The 15,368-nt window shown below is 51.4% G+C and overlaps 1 protein-coding gene across 4 annotated transcripts in view; it reads left to right on the top strand.

Moving 5' to 3' along the window:
- Positions 1–14,942, top strand: part of LOC132436927 (solute carrier family 2, facilitated glucose transporter member 5) — a 58,634-nt gene extending 43,692 nt beyond the window's left edge. For 2 of the 4 annotated variants that reach the window (XM_060030004.1, XM_060030082.1), the window contains 11 exons: positions 238–336; positions 1,131–1,291; positions 4,630–4,754; positions 9,598–9,750; positions 12,457–12,582; positions 12,692–12,879; positions 12,998–13,108; positions 13,601–13,702; positions 13,992–14,067; positions 14,519–14,646; positions 14,739–14,942. In XM_060030004.1, the coding sequence (XP_059885987.1) occupies positions 238–336; positions 1,131–1,291; positions 4,630–4,754; positions 9,598–9,750; positions 12,457–12,582; positions 12,692–12,879; positions 12,998–13,108; positions 13,601–13,702; positions 13,992–14,067; positions 14,519–14,646; positions 14,739–14,942 (1,473 nt within the window). Of the gene's footprint in view, positions 1–237; positions 337–1,130; positions 1,292–4,629; positions 4,755–9,597; positions 9,751–12,456; positions 12,583–12,691; positions 12,880–12,997; positions 13,109–13,600; positions 13,703–13,991; positions 14,068–14,518; positions 14,647–14,738 lie in introns of those variants that run through there. The other 2 variants (XM_060030168.1, XM_060030256.1) reach the window with 2 other exon arrangements.
- Positions 14,943–15,368: the final 426 nt, after the last annotated feature.

The following is a 15,368-nucleotide window of genomic DNA, read 5'->3' as shown; positions in this document are numbered from 1 at the left end:
ACAGTGCACACAGGACAGCCTCCCACAACAAAGGATTATCCAGGCTTAAGTGCTACGGTCAAAGAAACCTGCTCCACCCAAGGTGCGTGGAGGGTAGGTTTCCAGACACGGAGTGGTTGAAAGACCACGGGTCTTCAGATCCCATTACATCCATCTTTCTGCAAGACTCTGAGTAAATCAGGAGCTCCCTGGAAGCCCGGGTTGCTTCCTTACCTAAAGCCGTGATCTCTCCTGCAGAGGCTGACACCAGTGCTTGCCCTGGCGACGCTGATAGCTGCCTTTGGGTCATCCTTCCAGTATGGGTACAACGTGGCTGCTATTAACTCCCCTGCCGAGGTAGGTCGCTATGGTGGGCGAGACGCAGCCCCCCGGGAACAGGGAGGTGCGTTTGGAGCAGCCGGTTCCCCGGGTGGCCACTAGGGTGGGACTGTACAGACGCTGAGGGCACACAGTGGGACCTCAAGTGAAGGGTGGGGGAAACCCATGAAATAAACAGCGCAAGCCCAAGGGACTTGCACAGGCACAGGGTCATGGGGACACACCAGGTTCTCGTGGAGAGCCAGGCCTGGCTGGACACATGGTGGGCTGGCCTCCAGGGGTGGGGGGTAGGTTTGGGGGCACTCTGATCTTCCGCAGCCTCGTAATCCACAGCAGAGTCTGGAGGGGCCAGGCTCATCCAGCATTGATTCCGTGATTGGAAGCCTGGAGTCATTCCTTTCTGGGGTTAGAAACATCCTGGGCAGGGACTTCCCTGGCGGTCCAGTGGTTAAGACTCCAAGCGTCCATTGCAGGGGGCACGGGTTGGATCCCTTGTCAGGAAACTAAGATCCCACATGCTGCGGGGCGTGGCCAAATCAATCAATAAATAATAAAGAGAACCAACCAAATTCTTTAAAGAAAAAAAAAAGAAACATCCCCGGCAGCTTGCCCATCAGAGGCCTCCCAGCCGCCCACCCCGGCATGGGTGCCCCCTGCTAATTGCTGTTAATCTTCATTCCTCTCCTCCACTTAATCGTGTTGATGTTCCAACATGCCCAGCTCATCCCATCGGGTGGCCCAACAACTTACACTGTTCTTTCTGCAAAACCAGCTCAAATTATTTTGGTGTTCTGTTTTGCTTTGCTCTCCAGCTCATGAAAGCATTTTATAACGAGACCTACTATGACAGAATCGGTGAATACATAAACGAATTCTCCTTGACCTTGCTGTGGTCGATTTCTGTGTCCATGTTTCCCTTTGGAGGCTTCCTCGGCTCCCTCATGGTCGGCCCCTTGGTGAATACATTAGGCAGGTAAGGCAAGGTGAATGTTCAACTCCCTGAAACTCATAGACCGCATCAGAGTTTAAAACCTGGGCCTAAAGCAGAAATCATTATCATAAAACCAGGTAATGATTGCTGCGATGATTTCTGTTTCCTGGGCTTCCCTGCTGGTTGTTTCCTAATGTGGTTAAGAAGACCAGACATTGACCAAGTGTTTGGGGACTTAGGCAATGAAGGTCTCAGGGCTGGAGTTGGGTGGGGGTGATGGGTCTCAGGGTCTGGGGTGGGCATGGAAAGAGCAGAGAGTGCTTCAAAGATCAGGACTCACTCCCGCTCTTACCCTCTCTTGCCTTGAAATCGTCCTTTCCAAAACTTCCTTCTGGCCTTTAGAAGAGTCAAATGCCAGATGGCATGGCCAAGACATCAGGCCCAGTTCAGACCATAGACTGGTGCTCCTGAGCTCTGCTTCTTAAATGAACACAAGCTAACTGCTCTGTTCTTTCACCTTGGAATCCAGTTACAGGCAAAATGCAGCCCAAATTAAATTCCTGTGAAACTCTGAAATGGCTGAGATTAATGTCAAGCCCTTCAGTGTGAGACCGTGTGGTCCCAGGGCGACCCTCACTGTGAGTGTCATCAGTGGCAAGAGCAGAGCTTAAATCTTTGCCCCTAATTCTAGAAGCATCAGAGATTCTGTATTTGATTCCAAGAAAGGTCCTTAAGCCCTCCCACCCCCCCTGGTAAATTCCATGGGCGTGAGAGAGCAAGCAGCCTTGTTATGAACAGTATTTAAGAGTTCTTCCCCTCCAGGCCCCTCCCTTTCGAGGATGGGCACGCGGAGGCGGGTTGAGGTAAAGTGCCCGTTCTCAGCCCCAGATCTAGTGAGCTCAAGGCCAGACCCCAGACCTTGGTCCCTTTTCCGGTCTTTTTCAAAAAGAATCTGAGAATAGAAACATACAAGCTGTGGTTCAGGATCTAAGGTCCTGAAGTCTTGCTGGGAGGTTGGTGTTGAATGCACAGTTCTCCCTGTGGACCACCGGTGGGCAGAGCGTCAGTCAAGTCACAAATCTGCAGGATGCTTCTCCTGAGTGAAGGACTAGCCGTCTGGTCTGAAGATGGAGCTGACAGTTGCTAGTCCAATTGAAAATGTGATAAATGCTATTCAGTTGTTTGTGGTTTTCTTAAAGATTTATCAGTGTTATTTAAATATCAGTAGCTGCTAACAATTAATTGATGGGTTCCTACTTGCCAGCCTCTATCCTAAGTGCTTTTAGGGGATACTAATTGCACTAATCCTTACAAAAGCCCCATCCCCTTGTCACACATGGGAAAAGGAGGCACAGAGGGTGCTGGGAGGAAATTTCACTTCTGAGCACATTGTGCAAGTAACGTCCACACTGTACTCTTGTATCCGGCACATGTCTTCTCAATCTGTTGCCTTATTTATTTATTATTATTTAATTTATTTATTTTATTTATTTCCTTGGCTTTTTGGGTCTTCATTGCTGCACGCGGGCTTTCTCTAGTTGGGGCGAGTGGGGGCTACTCTTGTTGTGGTGCGCGGGCTTCTCACTGCTGTGACTTCTCTTGTTGTGGCTCACGGGCTCTAGGCACACGAGCTCAGTAGTTGTGGCACGCGGGCTCGGTAGTTGTGGCCTGCAGGCTCTAGAGCGCAGGCTCAGTAGTTGTGGCGCATGGGCTTAGTTGCTCCGCGGCATGTGGGATCTTCCCGGACCAGGGCTCGAACCCGTGTCCCCTGCATTGGCAGGCGGCTTCTTAATCACTGCGCCACCAGGGAAGCCCAGTGTACAGGTTTTTGGCATTAAATACATTCACACTGTTCTGCACCCATCACCACCACCCATCTCTATAATTTTCATCTTACAAAAATGGACACCATGTACCCATTAAGCAATAACGCCCCTTTCTTATCTTCCCATAAGTCACCAATCAACTTTCTGTCTCTGTGCATTTGACTACTCTAAGGACCTTATATGAATGAATCCTACGAGATTTGTCCTTTTGTGACTGGGTTATCTCACTTAGCCTAATGCCCTCAAGGTGCATTCAGAATCTCTTTCCTTTTTAAGGCTGAATAATACTGTTGTATGAATATACTACATTTAGTTTATCCATTCATCTGTCGATGGACATCTGGGTTGCTTCCACCTTCTGGCTACTGTGACTAGTGATATTATAATCCTCCCTATCTTAATAGGTCGTACTTCCCATCTTCTCTCTCTCTCTCTCTGTTGCTTTCTATGTAACTTCCTCAGGTCTGCCTTCCTATTCATTAATTCTTTCCTCAGCTGCAATTCACCTACTACGTTTTTATTTCAATGACTATATTTTTCATTTCTAAGTTTTATTCATTTGCTTTTAAAATCTATCTTTTTTGCTATTGTTTTGGGTAGTTCTGCTTTATGCATGTTCTTGTTCTTTCTATAGTACGCTTTTGATTCCTTATTTTATGACACCACTCATTTAAAACATATTTGATGGCTTCTATCTAATCCTGTTGTCTGAAGCTGTGCTGTTTGTATGTGCGGCCTCTTGCAGGTGTTGGATTGTCTTGTGTGTCCTGTAATGGTGACGCTTCATCTCAGGGGGTGGGGGTCCCTGGCTGGGGGACTCCTGGGGAGCCCAATGGGAGGGGCTTCTCCAGAGAAGCTTTCCCTTTGCCTTTGTCTGGCTCTCCAGGGCCCAAGTCCTACTCCAGTCTTGACTTAAATTGGACTGTTTTGTAAGTTTTATTAAGTTTGATTTTTTTATAGGTTTTCAGGAGATACCCTTTATCAGCTTACATAAGTTCCCTCATTTTTATAGTTTGTTAAGGTTTTCTTTTAAATCATGATAGATATCAAATTTTATTGACTTGTTTTGCTACTTCAGTTGATAATCCTATATTTTTCCCCAGTACAATCTTTAATATGGTGTTTTTAACCTTGAAAGAGTCCTATATATGCTGTTGAATTCAATTGGCTAATATTTCATTTAGGATTTTCACATCTATGTTGATAGGTGAGATTGGCCTAAACCTTTCCTTTAATGTCCTCATCCAGTCTGGGTTTCAAGATTACACTAAAATCATGTTAGTTTATGGTTGCAGAACCCTTTACTGTATTGTAATATGGGAGCCTTTCCCTCTGCTCCTCACTACTGATGCCCTCTGCATTGGGTCATTTACATCTGCTCCCACAGAGAATATTCCCACACCAGGCCATGCACTGGACCTGTATCCATCTTAGGTCAACAGCAAATCGAACAACACAACAGCAACTGCTGCAACTGAGTAGGTGCTCGGCAAACATTTGTTAAAGGAGTGGCAGATCCTTAAACCAAACCGACTGGTATTTTGTCCTCTGCAGAAAAGGAACCTTGCTGTTCAACAACATCTTTTCCATCGTGCCTGCGATCTTAATGGGATGCAGTGAAGTTGCCAAGTCATTTGAGATGATAATTGTGGCCAGACTTTTGGTGGGAATATGTGCAGGTAAACCATTCTGTGATTCGGGATGGTCAGAGGGAGGGAGAACAGGCACCTGGTGTCTGAACCAGTCTGGGGTCTCTGAAGCATATAGGGTCACGCTGTTCCTACACCTCTGCTGTGGGTAGACGCTTAAGCCCCTGAGTGATAGGGATGTGTGTGGACCGCGGGCAGATCTTCACTGTGGAGTTTCCTGTGAAGAAAGCTGTTCTTTGAAAGACTGAGATACAGAATCTTAGGACAGGACTGGTCCTTCCAACCAGTCCTTTATCTCAATGTTTTCTAAACTGCAGGCTGGGACTGATACTGACCAGGGTTCTTGGCCTTCCCCAATCAACAGAAATTGGCTAGAGGCCAGACAAGAAATACAGGCAAGGCTTTGTTGGGGTCCCTGCAGCCGCAGGAGGGAGCAAAAACAAGTAACAGGTTCCCTTGCTCACTCCCCGAGGTGGGGGGCGAGCTCGTTCCTTATATGGGGTGAGGGAAGAGGTGTGTCCAGGCATCAGGCCAGAGGGGTGGCTTGGGTGTTTTGCTCACCCCTTTGTGCTGTTGAGTGCAGGGGGCATGCGCAGTACACTGCTTTTGCTCAAGACATCCAGTGTTTTCCCCTGGCTCTTCAGAGGTGACAGTTGGGTTTTCTTTGGCCTTTTTGTCCATAATTTGCCCCAACTACACATGCACACAGTTATTTTTAGTCCCTTATAGTTTCTCTGCAGCTTGTTGCTCAAGGAGATGTTTGTCCAGGTGCAAACACCGCAGCAAAGGGTCCCAGATCCCAGCCTGTCTCAGGATCAGTTGGTGGATCAGCAAACAGTATTTTCTTTTTTTTTTGCTTTTAACTAGGGTAGACTGTGTCACATGTAGTAAAGATAAGGATTGTCTTTTTTTGTGTGTGGTACGCGGGCCTCTCGGCCCAGCCGCTCCACAGCATGTGGGATCTTCCCGGACCGGGGCATGAACCCACGCCCCCTGCATTGGCAGGCGGACTCCCAACCACTGCGCCACCAGGGAAGCCCAAGGATTGTCTTTTGAAACGTTGTTTCAGTTCTTTATCTTTATACATATGTGAGAACCAAGTTGGATGTAAAATGTATTTCTGTATTTTGCACCATGAGTTGTGGTCCAAAAAGCTTGAGAAATTATCAGATGCATGAATCCCTCTACCAGAAAAGAGTTAATGGTAGTAACCTCTCCAAAGCCATTCTGCCTAGGCCGGGTTTCCCTGGTTATGGACAGTTCCCCCATGATGGCTTCAGACTGAAGAGACATGGTTCAGCCATGCCGTGGCCTTCCTTCAGGTTGGCTTCCTCTGTGGGCAGAAGGGCCAGGGCCGTCGAGGCAAGCGAGGTGCCCACTCTCGGGGCCGTGCACTGCAGGGTGGGCCCCCAAGGGTAAGCGCCCCTGGAAATGCTGCACCCTGGACACTTCACTCGCCCCCCACCAGGCTGTGGCATTTTCAAGTGACTCGTTCTCCTTCCAAACACAGGGATGGGGATGAAGAAGGGATAATTTGGCTGGATGTCAGTAAACCCCTTCCCTGGAGTTTACTGACAATAGAGGAGACAGCAAGGAGCCTGGTATTGGGGGAAGTGGCGAGGGATTGCAGGGCTGGGGAGATGAAGAGGAAAACAAGATTCCCGAAGACAGAAGAGGTCACCTCAAGGAGGGACTGATGGGCCCCCTGGCAAACTTCATTCATTCTAGCTTTCCCTGAGAGCACCGGACATTCATCTACCATCTGGCCAGGAGTCCCGAGGTGCCTGGCCCTGCTCCTGCACTTTTTCCCTGCAGCCGGGCTCAGCGTTATGAAAAATGGACGATTCCTGGAAGTTGTCAGCAGCGGACAGGTGCTGTGACGTTTCTATTGCCAGCCAACAATTCAGAGCTGGTTCCAAAAAAGAAATGTTAGGCTCCAATAGAAAAATCACAGTTTAACATCCCAACCTTTGCTTTTTTTTTTTTTTTTTTTTTTGGCCATGCCACACAGCTTTCCGGATCTTAATTCCCCAGCCAGGGATTGAACCCAGGCCCTCGGCAGTGAAAGCACGGAGTCCTAACCACTGGACCGCCAGGGAATTCCCAGCCAACCTTTGCTTTTAAATAAGCATGACTTCTGGTCAACAGTTCTCAAACTTTTTGGCCTCAGGACCCCTTTACACTCTTAAAATTATTGAGGCTTCTAAGGAGCTCGTATGGGTTATACTGATCAATATTTACCATGTTAGAAATTGCAACCAAGAAAGGTATTAATTCATTTTAAGATAGCACTAAGAAGCCCATTACATGTCTTTATGAAAATAATTCTAGTTTCTAAAACAAAACAATTTAGTGGTATTGCTTTACATTTTTGCAAATCTCTTGAGTGTCTGACTTAACAGAAGACAGCCAGGTTCTCAAACCTGCTTCTGTGTTCTGTTGGTGTGACGTCAGAGGGCGTGTGATCTCTGGAAAACTGGTCAGGGAACGAGAATGAAAAGGACAAGTAACATCTCAGGACGGTTCTGAAAACAGTTTTGATCTCACAGACCCCCTGAAAGGTGTCAGGAACCCCCTGTGTCTTCAGGTCATACTTGAAGAACTCCAGCAGAAGCCTAATCTATTTGCTGTTCATTCCTTCACGTATTTCCTGAAAAGTCAGGAAAGGGTGTCATCAAGCCCCGTGGTACTTAGACACCCTAAAAACGAAGTAAACGGCCACTCTGACCAAGGGGGCTCAGGGTCAATGCAGCTTGGACCCCCAGATGCTCAGTTTGCTGGTTTGCTGTTAGTCAACACCTTTGATAAGAACGCTTCAGACTTTCACTAACGGAATTTAAACTTTAAAAGCTGCTTCTCTGGCTTTGGTGTCAGAACAGGCTGGCCGGGGGTTGCCCCATGGAGTTGTTTTTAAGACAGAATGAGACTGTTCTCCACCGACATGAAGGGAATCCCATCTCTTCACAAACCTCCTGGTGTTTGTCTCTCCAGTGTTGCTATTAACTAAGTTCAGAAGCACTTGGACTTGAGAAGCGACCACCAGGGCCTGAATGGTGACCGGGCAACATGAGGGCCTCGCTTTCTTCATAGCCCTTTGGGCACTGGGCCTGCAGTGTTCCCCCCGTCCACCACACAAGACACCTAGGAGCTGCTCTAAAGACTGTCTGTCTCTGTGTGAAAATCAGAAAGAATTGGTATTAATTAATGAACTGTGATGCCCCTTTTAAAATATGAAGCAGAATCCCACTACTGAGCATATACCCTGAGAAAACCATAATTCAAAAAGAGTCAGGTACCACAGTGTTCATTGCAGCTCTATTTACAATAGCCAGGACACGGAAGCAACCTAAGTGTCCATCGACAGATGAATGGATAGAGAAGATGTGGCACATATATACAATGGAATATTACTCAGCCATAAAAAGAAACGAAATTGAGTTATTTGTAGTGAGGTGGATGGACCTAGAGTCTGTCATACAGAGTCAAATAAGTCAGAAAGAGAAAAACAAATACCGTACGCTAACACATATATATGGAATCTTAAAAAAAAAAAAAAGGTTCTGAAGAATCTAGGGGCAGAACAGGAATAAAGACGCAGACGTAGAGAATGGACTTGAGGACACGGGGAGGGGGAAGGATAAGCTGGGATGAAGTGAGAAAGTGGTATGGACATATATAAACTACCAAATGTAAAATAGATAGCTAGTGGGAAGCAGCCACATAGCACAGGGAGAGCAGCTCAGTGCTTTGTGACCACCTAGAGGGGTGGGATAGGGAGGGTGGGAGGGAGACGCAAGAGGGAGGAGATATAGGGATATATGTATACGTATAGCTGATTCACTTTGTTATACAGCAGAAACTAACACAACATTGTAAAGCAATCAGACTCCAATAAAGATGTTAAAAAAAAAGCCAAAAATAATAATAATAAAATACTAAGCAGAGATGCCCTTGAGCAGAATTGCAGAGCTGAAAACTTGGCCGTCAGTTTCCTCTTATCTCAGTGCTATAAAATACCCTCCCATCGTCAGTGGCTCCAGCCTCCCCTCACCCCACACTGTCTCCCTTGGTCTGCCCTTGGCCACAGCCTCCCTCTCAGACCCCACGTCTCTCTGAGCACCAGCTTGCCTCTGGCTCCACGTGCGATACTTGGACCAGTAACAACCCGTCTGACCTTCCTCCCAGACCCCCAACCTTTCATTGGACTTTGAGGAGAACTAAATGGGATAATATCTGTGAAAATACTTTAGAGCCTATTAAATTGTTTCACCTATTCATAAGGGGGTCAGATATCAGTAAGACGGGAAAACCAACAAGATCAAATACTGAGGAGTCAGAAGTAGTTCAGTCATTACACAAATCCCAAAATGCAGTTAGTCTACAATATATATTTAAGTTTTCATTGCTTACTGACAAATAAAGCTTGTGCTTCGATGTCTGTGCATCAGCCTATTATGTAATATACAGTCTCAGAAGGTAAAGCTGGTGGGCAGGGGTCCTTGGCCTTTTAGTAACAGGTTTCCCCCCGAAGGAGCAAGAGAGGAGAGAGAGTCTAACCACACCGGGGCTTTTCCTCTCCGAGACCAAGCCAATCAGGAGGGAAGACCTGAGGTCCGGGTGGCCTGTGTCCCCAGGTGACACCAGTCTGGAAGCAAACGCACTGTCCATGAACTTCTTTGGTCAGACTATTTTCTCTTAAAGTTAGAAGGCCTAAGGATTGCAAGAGGGGTGGTTTGCTTAGTCCTGCAGTTCTGAGACAGTTTCAGCCCAGCTAATGCGATTGCTGAGGAAGAATAAATGTGTTTGAAGACAGAGCTCATCCCTGCCAGATTAATGTTTCCTGATGGTGCCTTTATTTCACCCTCCCTCCCAGGTCTGTCTTCCAATGTCGTCCCTATGTACTTAGGGGAGCTGGCCCCTAAGAACCTGCGGGGGGCCCTGGGGGTGGTGCCCCAGCTCTTCATCACCGTCGGCATCCTTGCGGCCCAGATCTTGGGTCTTCGGAGTCTCCTCGCAAACGAAGCAGGTGAGCTCAGGACACCTCAGACCCCCAGCCCGTTCCTATGAGCTGGTCTTTTCTCTCTAAGCGACGGGGCCCCTGCACAGCCCTGACCCCACGGTGCTGAGCTGGACGTTGCCCAGAGCGGGCCTGAACAAGCTGGTGGGGACAGACTGACGTTCTCTAGTCCCTCCTGGGACACGGATGAGGGAGTTGTGAGGGCGCAGGAGGTGCTGCTCTCTTTCTCTTGTTGCTTGGTGGCTGTCACACAGGGACCCGGGGCGTGGTAATGACGGCCACCAGGGTGCCAGGCTCTGTGCTTAAGGCCTCTGGCACCATTGCACTGGAGCCTCCCAGCAATGCAGCTGCCCAGGGGCCCGCGATCATCCCATCACAGACCAGGAAAGAGGGTCACAAGACCCAGCCTCCGTGGGTGAGGTGGTGAGTCTCAGGGCTGGTATCCACACCAGACCCAGACTTCAGAGCCGCACATCCCCCCACCCCAAGAGCCTGGGGCCTGGCACACGGCAGGTGCACAGCAACTCATAACTGGCGTTGTTCTTGCATGACCTCCCTTTTCTTCGTCTTGGGTCTCGAACCTCTGAAAGGGAAATCACCACTAACAAAGCACCAGTCAAAACGTATGGGCCAGACATGAAGTCTTTTATATGAGCCGTTTAACCCTCCAAACAACCTATGAAGCATGTACTATTACTATACCCATTTTACAGGTGCAGAACCTGAGGCATAGAGAAGTTGGATCACATGTGCAATGTCTCCTTAGGACACAAATGCAGGCAGTGCAGGCCTGAGTCCGAGTTTAACTACCAGCTCTCCCACCTTTCAATCGCCCTTGTAAAGAGCTGGGCCCAGGAGTGGAGGAGCTAGGTTCCTGTCCCCCGCTGATGGCACGTAACCAACCAGCTGCACCCAGAAACAGCCACGGATCCCTGGCGCCTGCGAAGTGCTCTGTGGTGTGTGGGAGGCAGCCATGGTTCCACCCAGGGAGGGGGTCTCAGAGAGGGCCTGGGCTTGGGGGGGCGGGTAGGACCAGCATTCCAGATGTGGGCAGAGGGGATGGAAGCATAAAGTTCTTTGTGCATGCAGGGAGCTGCAGGTGTGGTGGTGGACTCTCACTTTGTCCCTCCATCCTTCATGGTGACTAACCAGCCCTCGGTACCCTCCTCTAGACAAGAGTGTGGAGGGCAGGGCTTGGCCTTCCTCATCTTTGTGTCTCCGGCGCAATTCATGGCACATACTAGGTACTCAGTGAAGAAGGAAGGAAGGCCAGAGAGAATAGTGTCAGAGTTCTTGGAAGCGAGTGGGCAGTCACAGCACAAAGGCTGCATAGAAGTCACGGGGGTCAAGATTGGAACAGGGTGTCTGGGTTTGGCAGTTAGGGGTCACTGAGATCTCATGAGAAGAGTTTCAGTGTCGGGGGCGGGGTGGGAGCCAGAGGGCAGATGGCAACGGCCCGAATGGCTGGCACGTCCATACTCGCTGTAGTCCGTGCAAGGGTGATAGAAGGGGGACCCAGATCAGCCAGGCCCTGGATTCAGAGCCAAGAGGTGGGAGAAGGTTGGGAGGATGGGGATTCAGGGTTCAATGTGCCTGAGTTCGAATCTCGGCTTTGCTCCTAAATAACTGATCTCGGGCAAGGGAGCTACATGCCCTCCATGCCTCAGTGTTTGCAGGTGTAACATGGGGTTGATCCTGGTACCTGCCTCCAGACATTGCTATGATGGGGAAGTGGGCTACATGTGAAAAGCCGTTAGACTCTAGTGCCTGGCACGCAGATGTCTGCAGTTATCACCTCCTGCATAGGAGAAAAGGGGGTGAGTCGGGCATTCACAGCTCCTAGAAGGAGCCTGAACCACTCATTCACTTATTTAACCGTTTCTATTGAGTGATGTAACATACATAAGGGCCCGGAACTAGAACCACGCCGGCCCCCTGTGCGCCCCTCAGTCACAGCCTTCCCGCCCCCAAAGGGAGCCACTGTGCCAACATTTATGATCATCGCAGCCTCACTCTTCCCTAGAAGAGTTTCACCACTTTTCTAGAAGACAGAGTTAATTTTCCCTGTTTCCGGACTTAATACTATGGGACCACATCGTGTGGAACCACATTGCACCCAACATCACATTGGTGGGATTGGCTCCTGTCCTGACTTGCTTCATTTTCACCACAGTATAAAATTCCATCCTACGAATGAACCATGATGTATGCGTCCATTCTAGTGTGTGGACATTCGCCTTGTTTCTGGGTTTTGTTTCTATAATCAGTGCTGCCCTGCCCTTGTCCTTCCGGTGTCCTGGTGGCCCAGGCGTGCGTTCCTGAGCGGGACTGCTGGGTTAGAGCACGTGGGTGTCCAGCATCACCTAGCTCCTGCCAGACTGTCCCCTAAAGATGCCACGTGTCCACACAGCGGTGTGGACACTTCCCACCTGCCCACATTCTCGTCAGTGCTTGGTGTTGTCAGAAGTTTTCACTTGGTTCGTCTGATAGGTGGGTAGTGGCTGTTCGTCAGCATCCATGCTCTAAGTATTTAGAGTGTCCGCTCTTGGTTAGGCGCCATCCTAGGTGCTGGGGACGGAAGAGAAGAAAGGAACTCCAGCTCCAAAGAAAACCAATCAGGATAATGGGCCAGAGCGGCTCCGTGGGGCTGGAGGCAGAGAGAAGCAGGAGAGGAGGCTGGGCGCCAGTTCTCACGTAGGACTGGTTTCCTTGCAGGCTGGCCCATCCTCCTCGGCGTGACCGGGATCCCCGCGGCACTGCAGCTCCTTCTGTTGCCCTTCTTCCCCGAGAGCCCCAGGTACCTGCTCATTCAGAAGAAAGATGACGTGGCTGCCAAAACCGGTAAGGCTTCCCCGAGACCGGAAGAAACGACGCAGGTTGCGGCATCTTTGCTGGGGGGCGGGCGGTTGCGTGATTCAGCCCCCAGCGCCCTCCCTGCTCCCTCCCCCAGCGCTGAGGGAACTGCGCGGCTGGGACGACGTGGACGCCGAGACACAGGAGATCTGGGAGGAGGACAGGGCCGAGAAGGCCGCGGGCTTCATCTCCGTGCTGAAGCTGCTGAGAATGAGGTCCCTGCGGTGGCAGGTCATCTCCATCGTCGTCCTCATGGGCGGCCAGCAGCTGTCGGGAGTGAACGCGGTACCAGGGCAGCCGGGGCCGGGGCAGCGGGCAGGCACGGGGTCGGGGTCGGGGAGGGATCCGCCGAGGGGTCCAGGCTGCCCGGCCGGCCTCACCAGCCTCGGGGGTGGCCTTCCAGATCTACTACTACGCAGACCAGATCTACCTGAGCGCCGGGGTGAGGGCACAGGATGTCCAGTACGTGACGGCGGGCACAGGCGCGGTCAACGTGCTGATGACCGTCTGCGCCGTGAGTGTCCCCGGGAGCCGAGTCCCTGTCTGCCACCAGGATGGAGGGCACCTTGAGAGTGGGGAGTCTTGGCCCAGGAAGGAGCCCGGAGCTCAGTGGCGACGTGCCCCTCGGTCCCTCCTCTCTAGCCTCTGGGCTGTCCTCAGATGCCAGCCTGTCTCTTGGCGGGGGGGGGGGGTGGGCGGGGGGGGGGTGGGGCGGTAGCCTGTGGCCCCAAAGATGGAGGCCCGTCCCCACCGTCCACTCCGGAAGCTACCGCCGTGAGAGGCGGCTCTTCTCCAACGTCTCACACTGGGGACAACTACCTGTGCCAGGGCCACCATGTGACAAATGGGGCCCCTGGACTGCGCAGTGCGGAGGCCCGCTGGCCATTCAAGGACACACACACACACACACACACACACACACACACACACACACACACGAGCGGGTGGGCGCACAGGGGAGGTGGGCCTGCTGAGCCTCCCACGTTTCCTCGCCCTTTCCCTCCAGGTTTTCGTGGTGGAGCTCCTGGGGAGGAGATTCCTGCTCCTCCTAGGCTTCTCCATCTGCTTCACCGCCTGCTGCGTGCTGACCGCCGCCCTGGCTCTGCAGGTGAGGAAGGGGGCGCCTTGGGGGGGGCTTGCGCCCTCGTCCGCATGCGCGAGTCCGCTGCTTGGGGATCCCGTGCAGCCCCGATCCCCGCCCCAGCAGCGCACTTCCCACTTCCAGCCGGTATTCCAGGGGCATCCAGGTGGCGCTGCTTGTAGAAGGAGGTGCCTGGCGCCCGCCTTCCCAACCCAGGCAGAGCTACTGGCCCTCCGGGAACCGAGAGTCCTGACGCTCCCGTCCCAGGTTGTCTCCGCTTTGCCAGGTGTGATCCAACTCTGTTTTCTCCCCACAGGACACAATATCCTGGATGCCCTACGTCAGCATCGCCTGCATCATCTCCTATGTCATAGGACATGCCCTTGGGCCCAGTATGTACCCTAGAGCTGGTTCTGTGGTTTCACTGCCCCCTCCCGTACCACCAGCCCTAGAAACTGCTGACCTGAGCTCCTTAGAGAGGCTCCAGGGAGGGGCGAATTCGGCCCAAATGGCTTCTCTGCCTGTGTTCTTGTGGCAGAGGGCTTTGAGCGAGGATGGTAAAGCAGCCTGTGTAGGCTGGAGCACGGTGCCCGTGTGGTCGGCACAGAGAGCCTTACAGGTGGTCATGGGCCCCCTTTAGGGACATCACAGGATGTCACCTGTTGTGTCCGACTCTTGCTAGGTGCCTTCTCACACTGCTTCTCCACGAGACCAGGAGTCCTGGAGACACACCGCTCCGCCTTGGGCCGGATGCCTCTGGAACCTTGCACGGGCAGGGGCTCCAGGACCCTCTGTGGGCTTGCTCGGCCGGCAGGGAAGACAGCTCTTCCTCTTCTTCCCCAGGTCCCATCCCCGCACTGCTCATCACCGAGATCTTCCTGCAGTCCTCCCGGCCGGCCGCCTACATGGTGGGGGGCAGTGTCCACTGGCTCTCCAACTTCACTGTGGGCTTGATCTTCCCATTCATTCAAGTAAGTGCCACCCAGGGGCCCCAGAGGCCCAAAATACTCAAGCAGTAAATCGAGAACCTTTTCAAGAACGCGAACCCTCTCCCCTCCCACAGGTGGGCCTCGGAGCTTACAGCTTTATCATTTTTGCCATGATATGTGTTCTCACCACCATCTACACCTTCCTGGTTGTCCCCGAGACCAAGTCCAAGACCTTCATAGAAATCAATGAGATCTTCACCAAGATGAACAAAATGTCAGAGGTGCACCCAGAAAAGGAGGAGCTAAAGGACTTTCCGCCCTCTACTGCGGGGCAGTAACTCGAGAGGAAGAGCCTGTGAATCAGGTCTGCGTGAAGCTTCCCTCCTGGGCTATGAATCCAGAACTAGGACAAGTCCGGTGTGGAAGGCAGACCCTGATGAGACTGTCGTAAGGGCTTCTGTGCAGTCCTTAAAGGCAGGCTGTCTCTTTCCAGGTTGACCCATCACCAATGCCAAGGCATGCCGGGCATCTGTCCCTCAGCCATGCTGGGTCAGCCATTGTGTGGCTCCTGGCAACACCGGCTCTTATAATGAAAGCCATTACCATGGTGTTGAGATGGAAGGACTCAAACGTGGCCAAAGAAACTAGTTCTTCTCCAATCCCGTAGTCTTCCGGGGGCCACGGGCCCATGTTCAGGGTGGAATCCATCCTCTTGTCAGATCCATCTCCAGAAACACTAGTTTTGAAAAGTATGATGTCGTGAG

Source organism: Delphinus delphis, chromosome 1, assembly GCF_949987515.2.
Source record: "Delphinus delphis chromosome 1, mDelDel1.2, whole genome shotgun sequence".
Lineage (NCBI taxonomy): Eukaryota > Metazoa > Chordata > Mammalia > Artiodactyla > Delphinidae > Delphinus > Delphinus delphis.
This window is presented reverse-complemented; position numbering and strand designations above follow the sequence as displayed.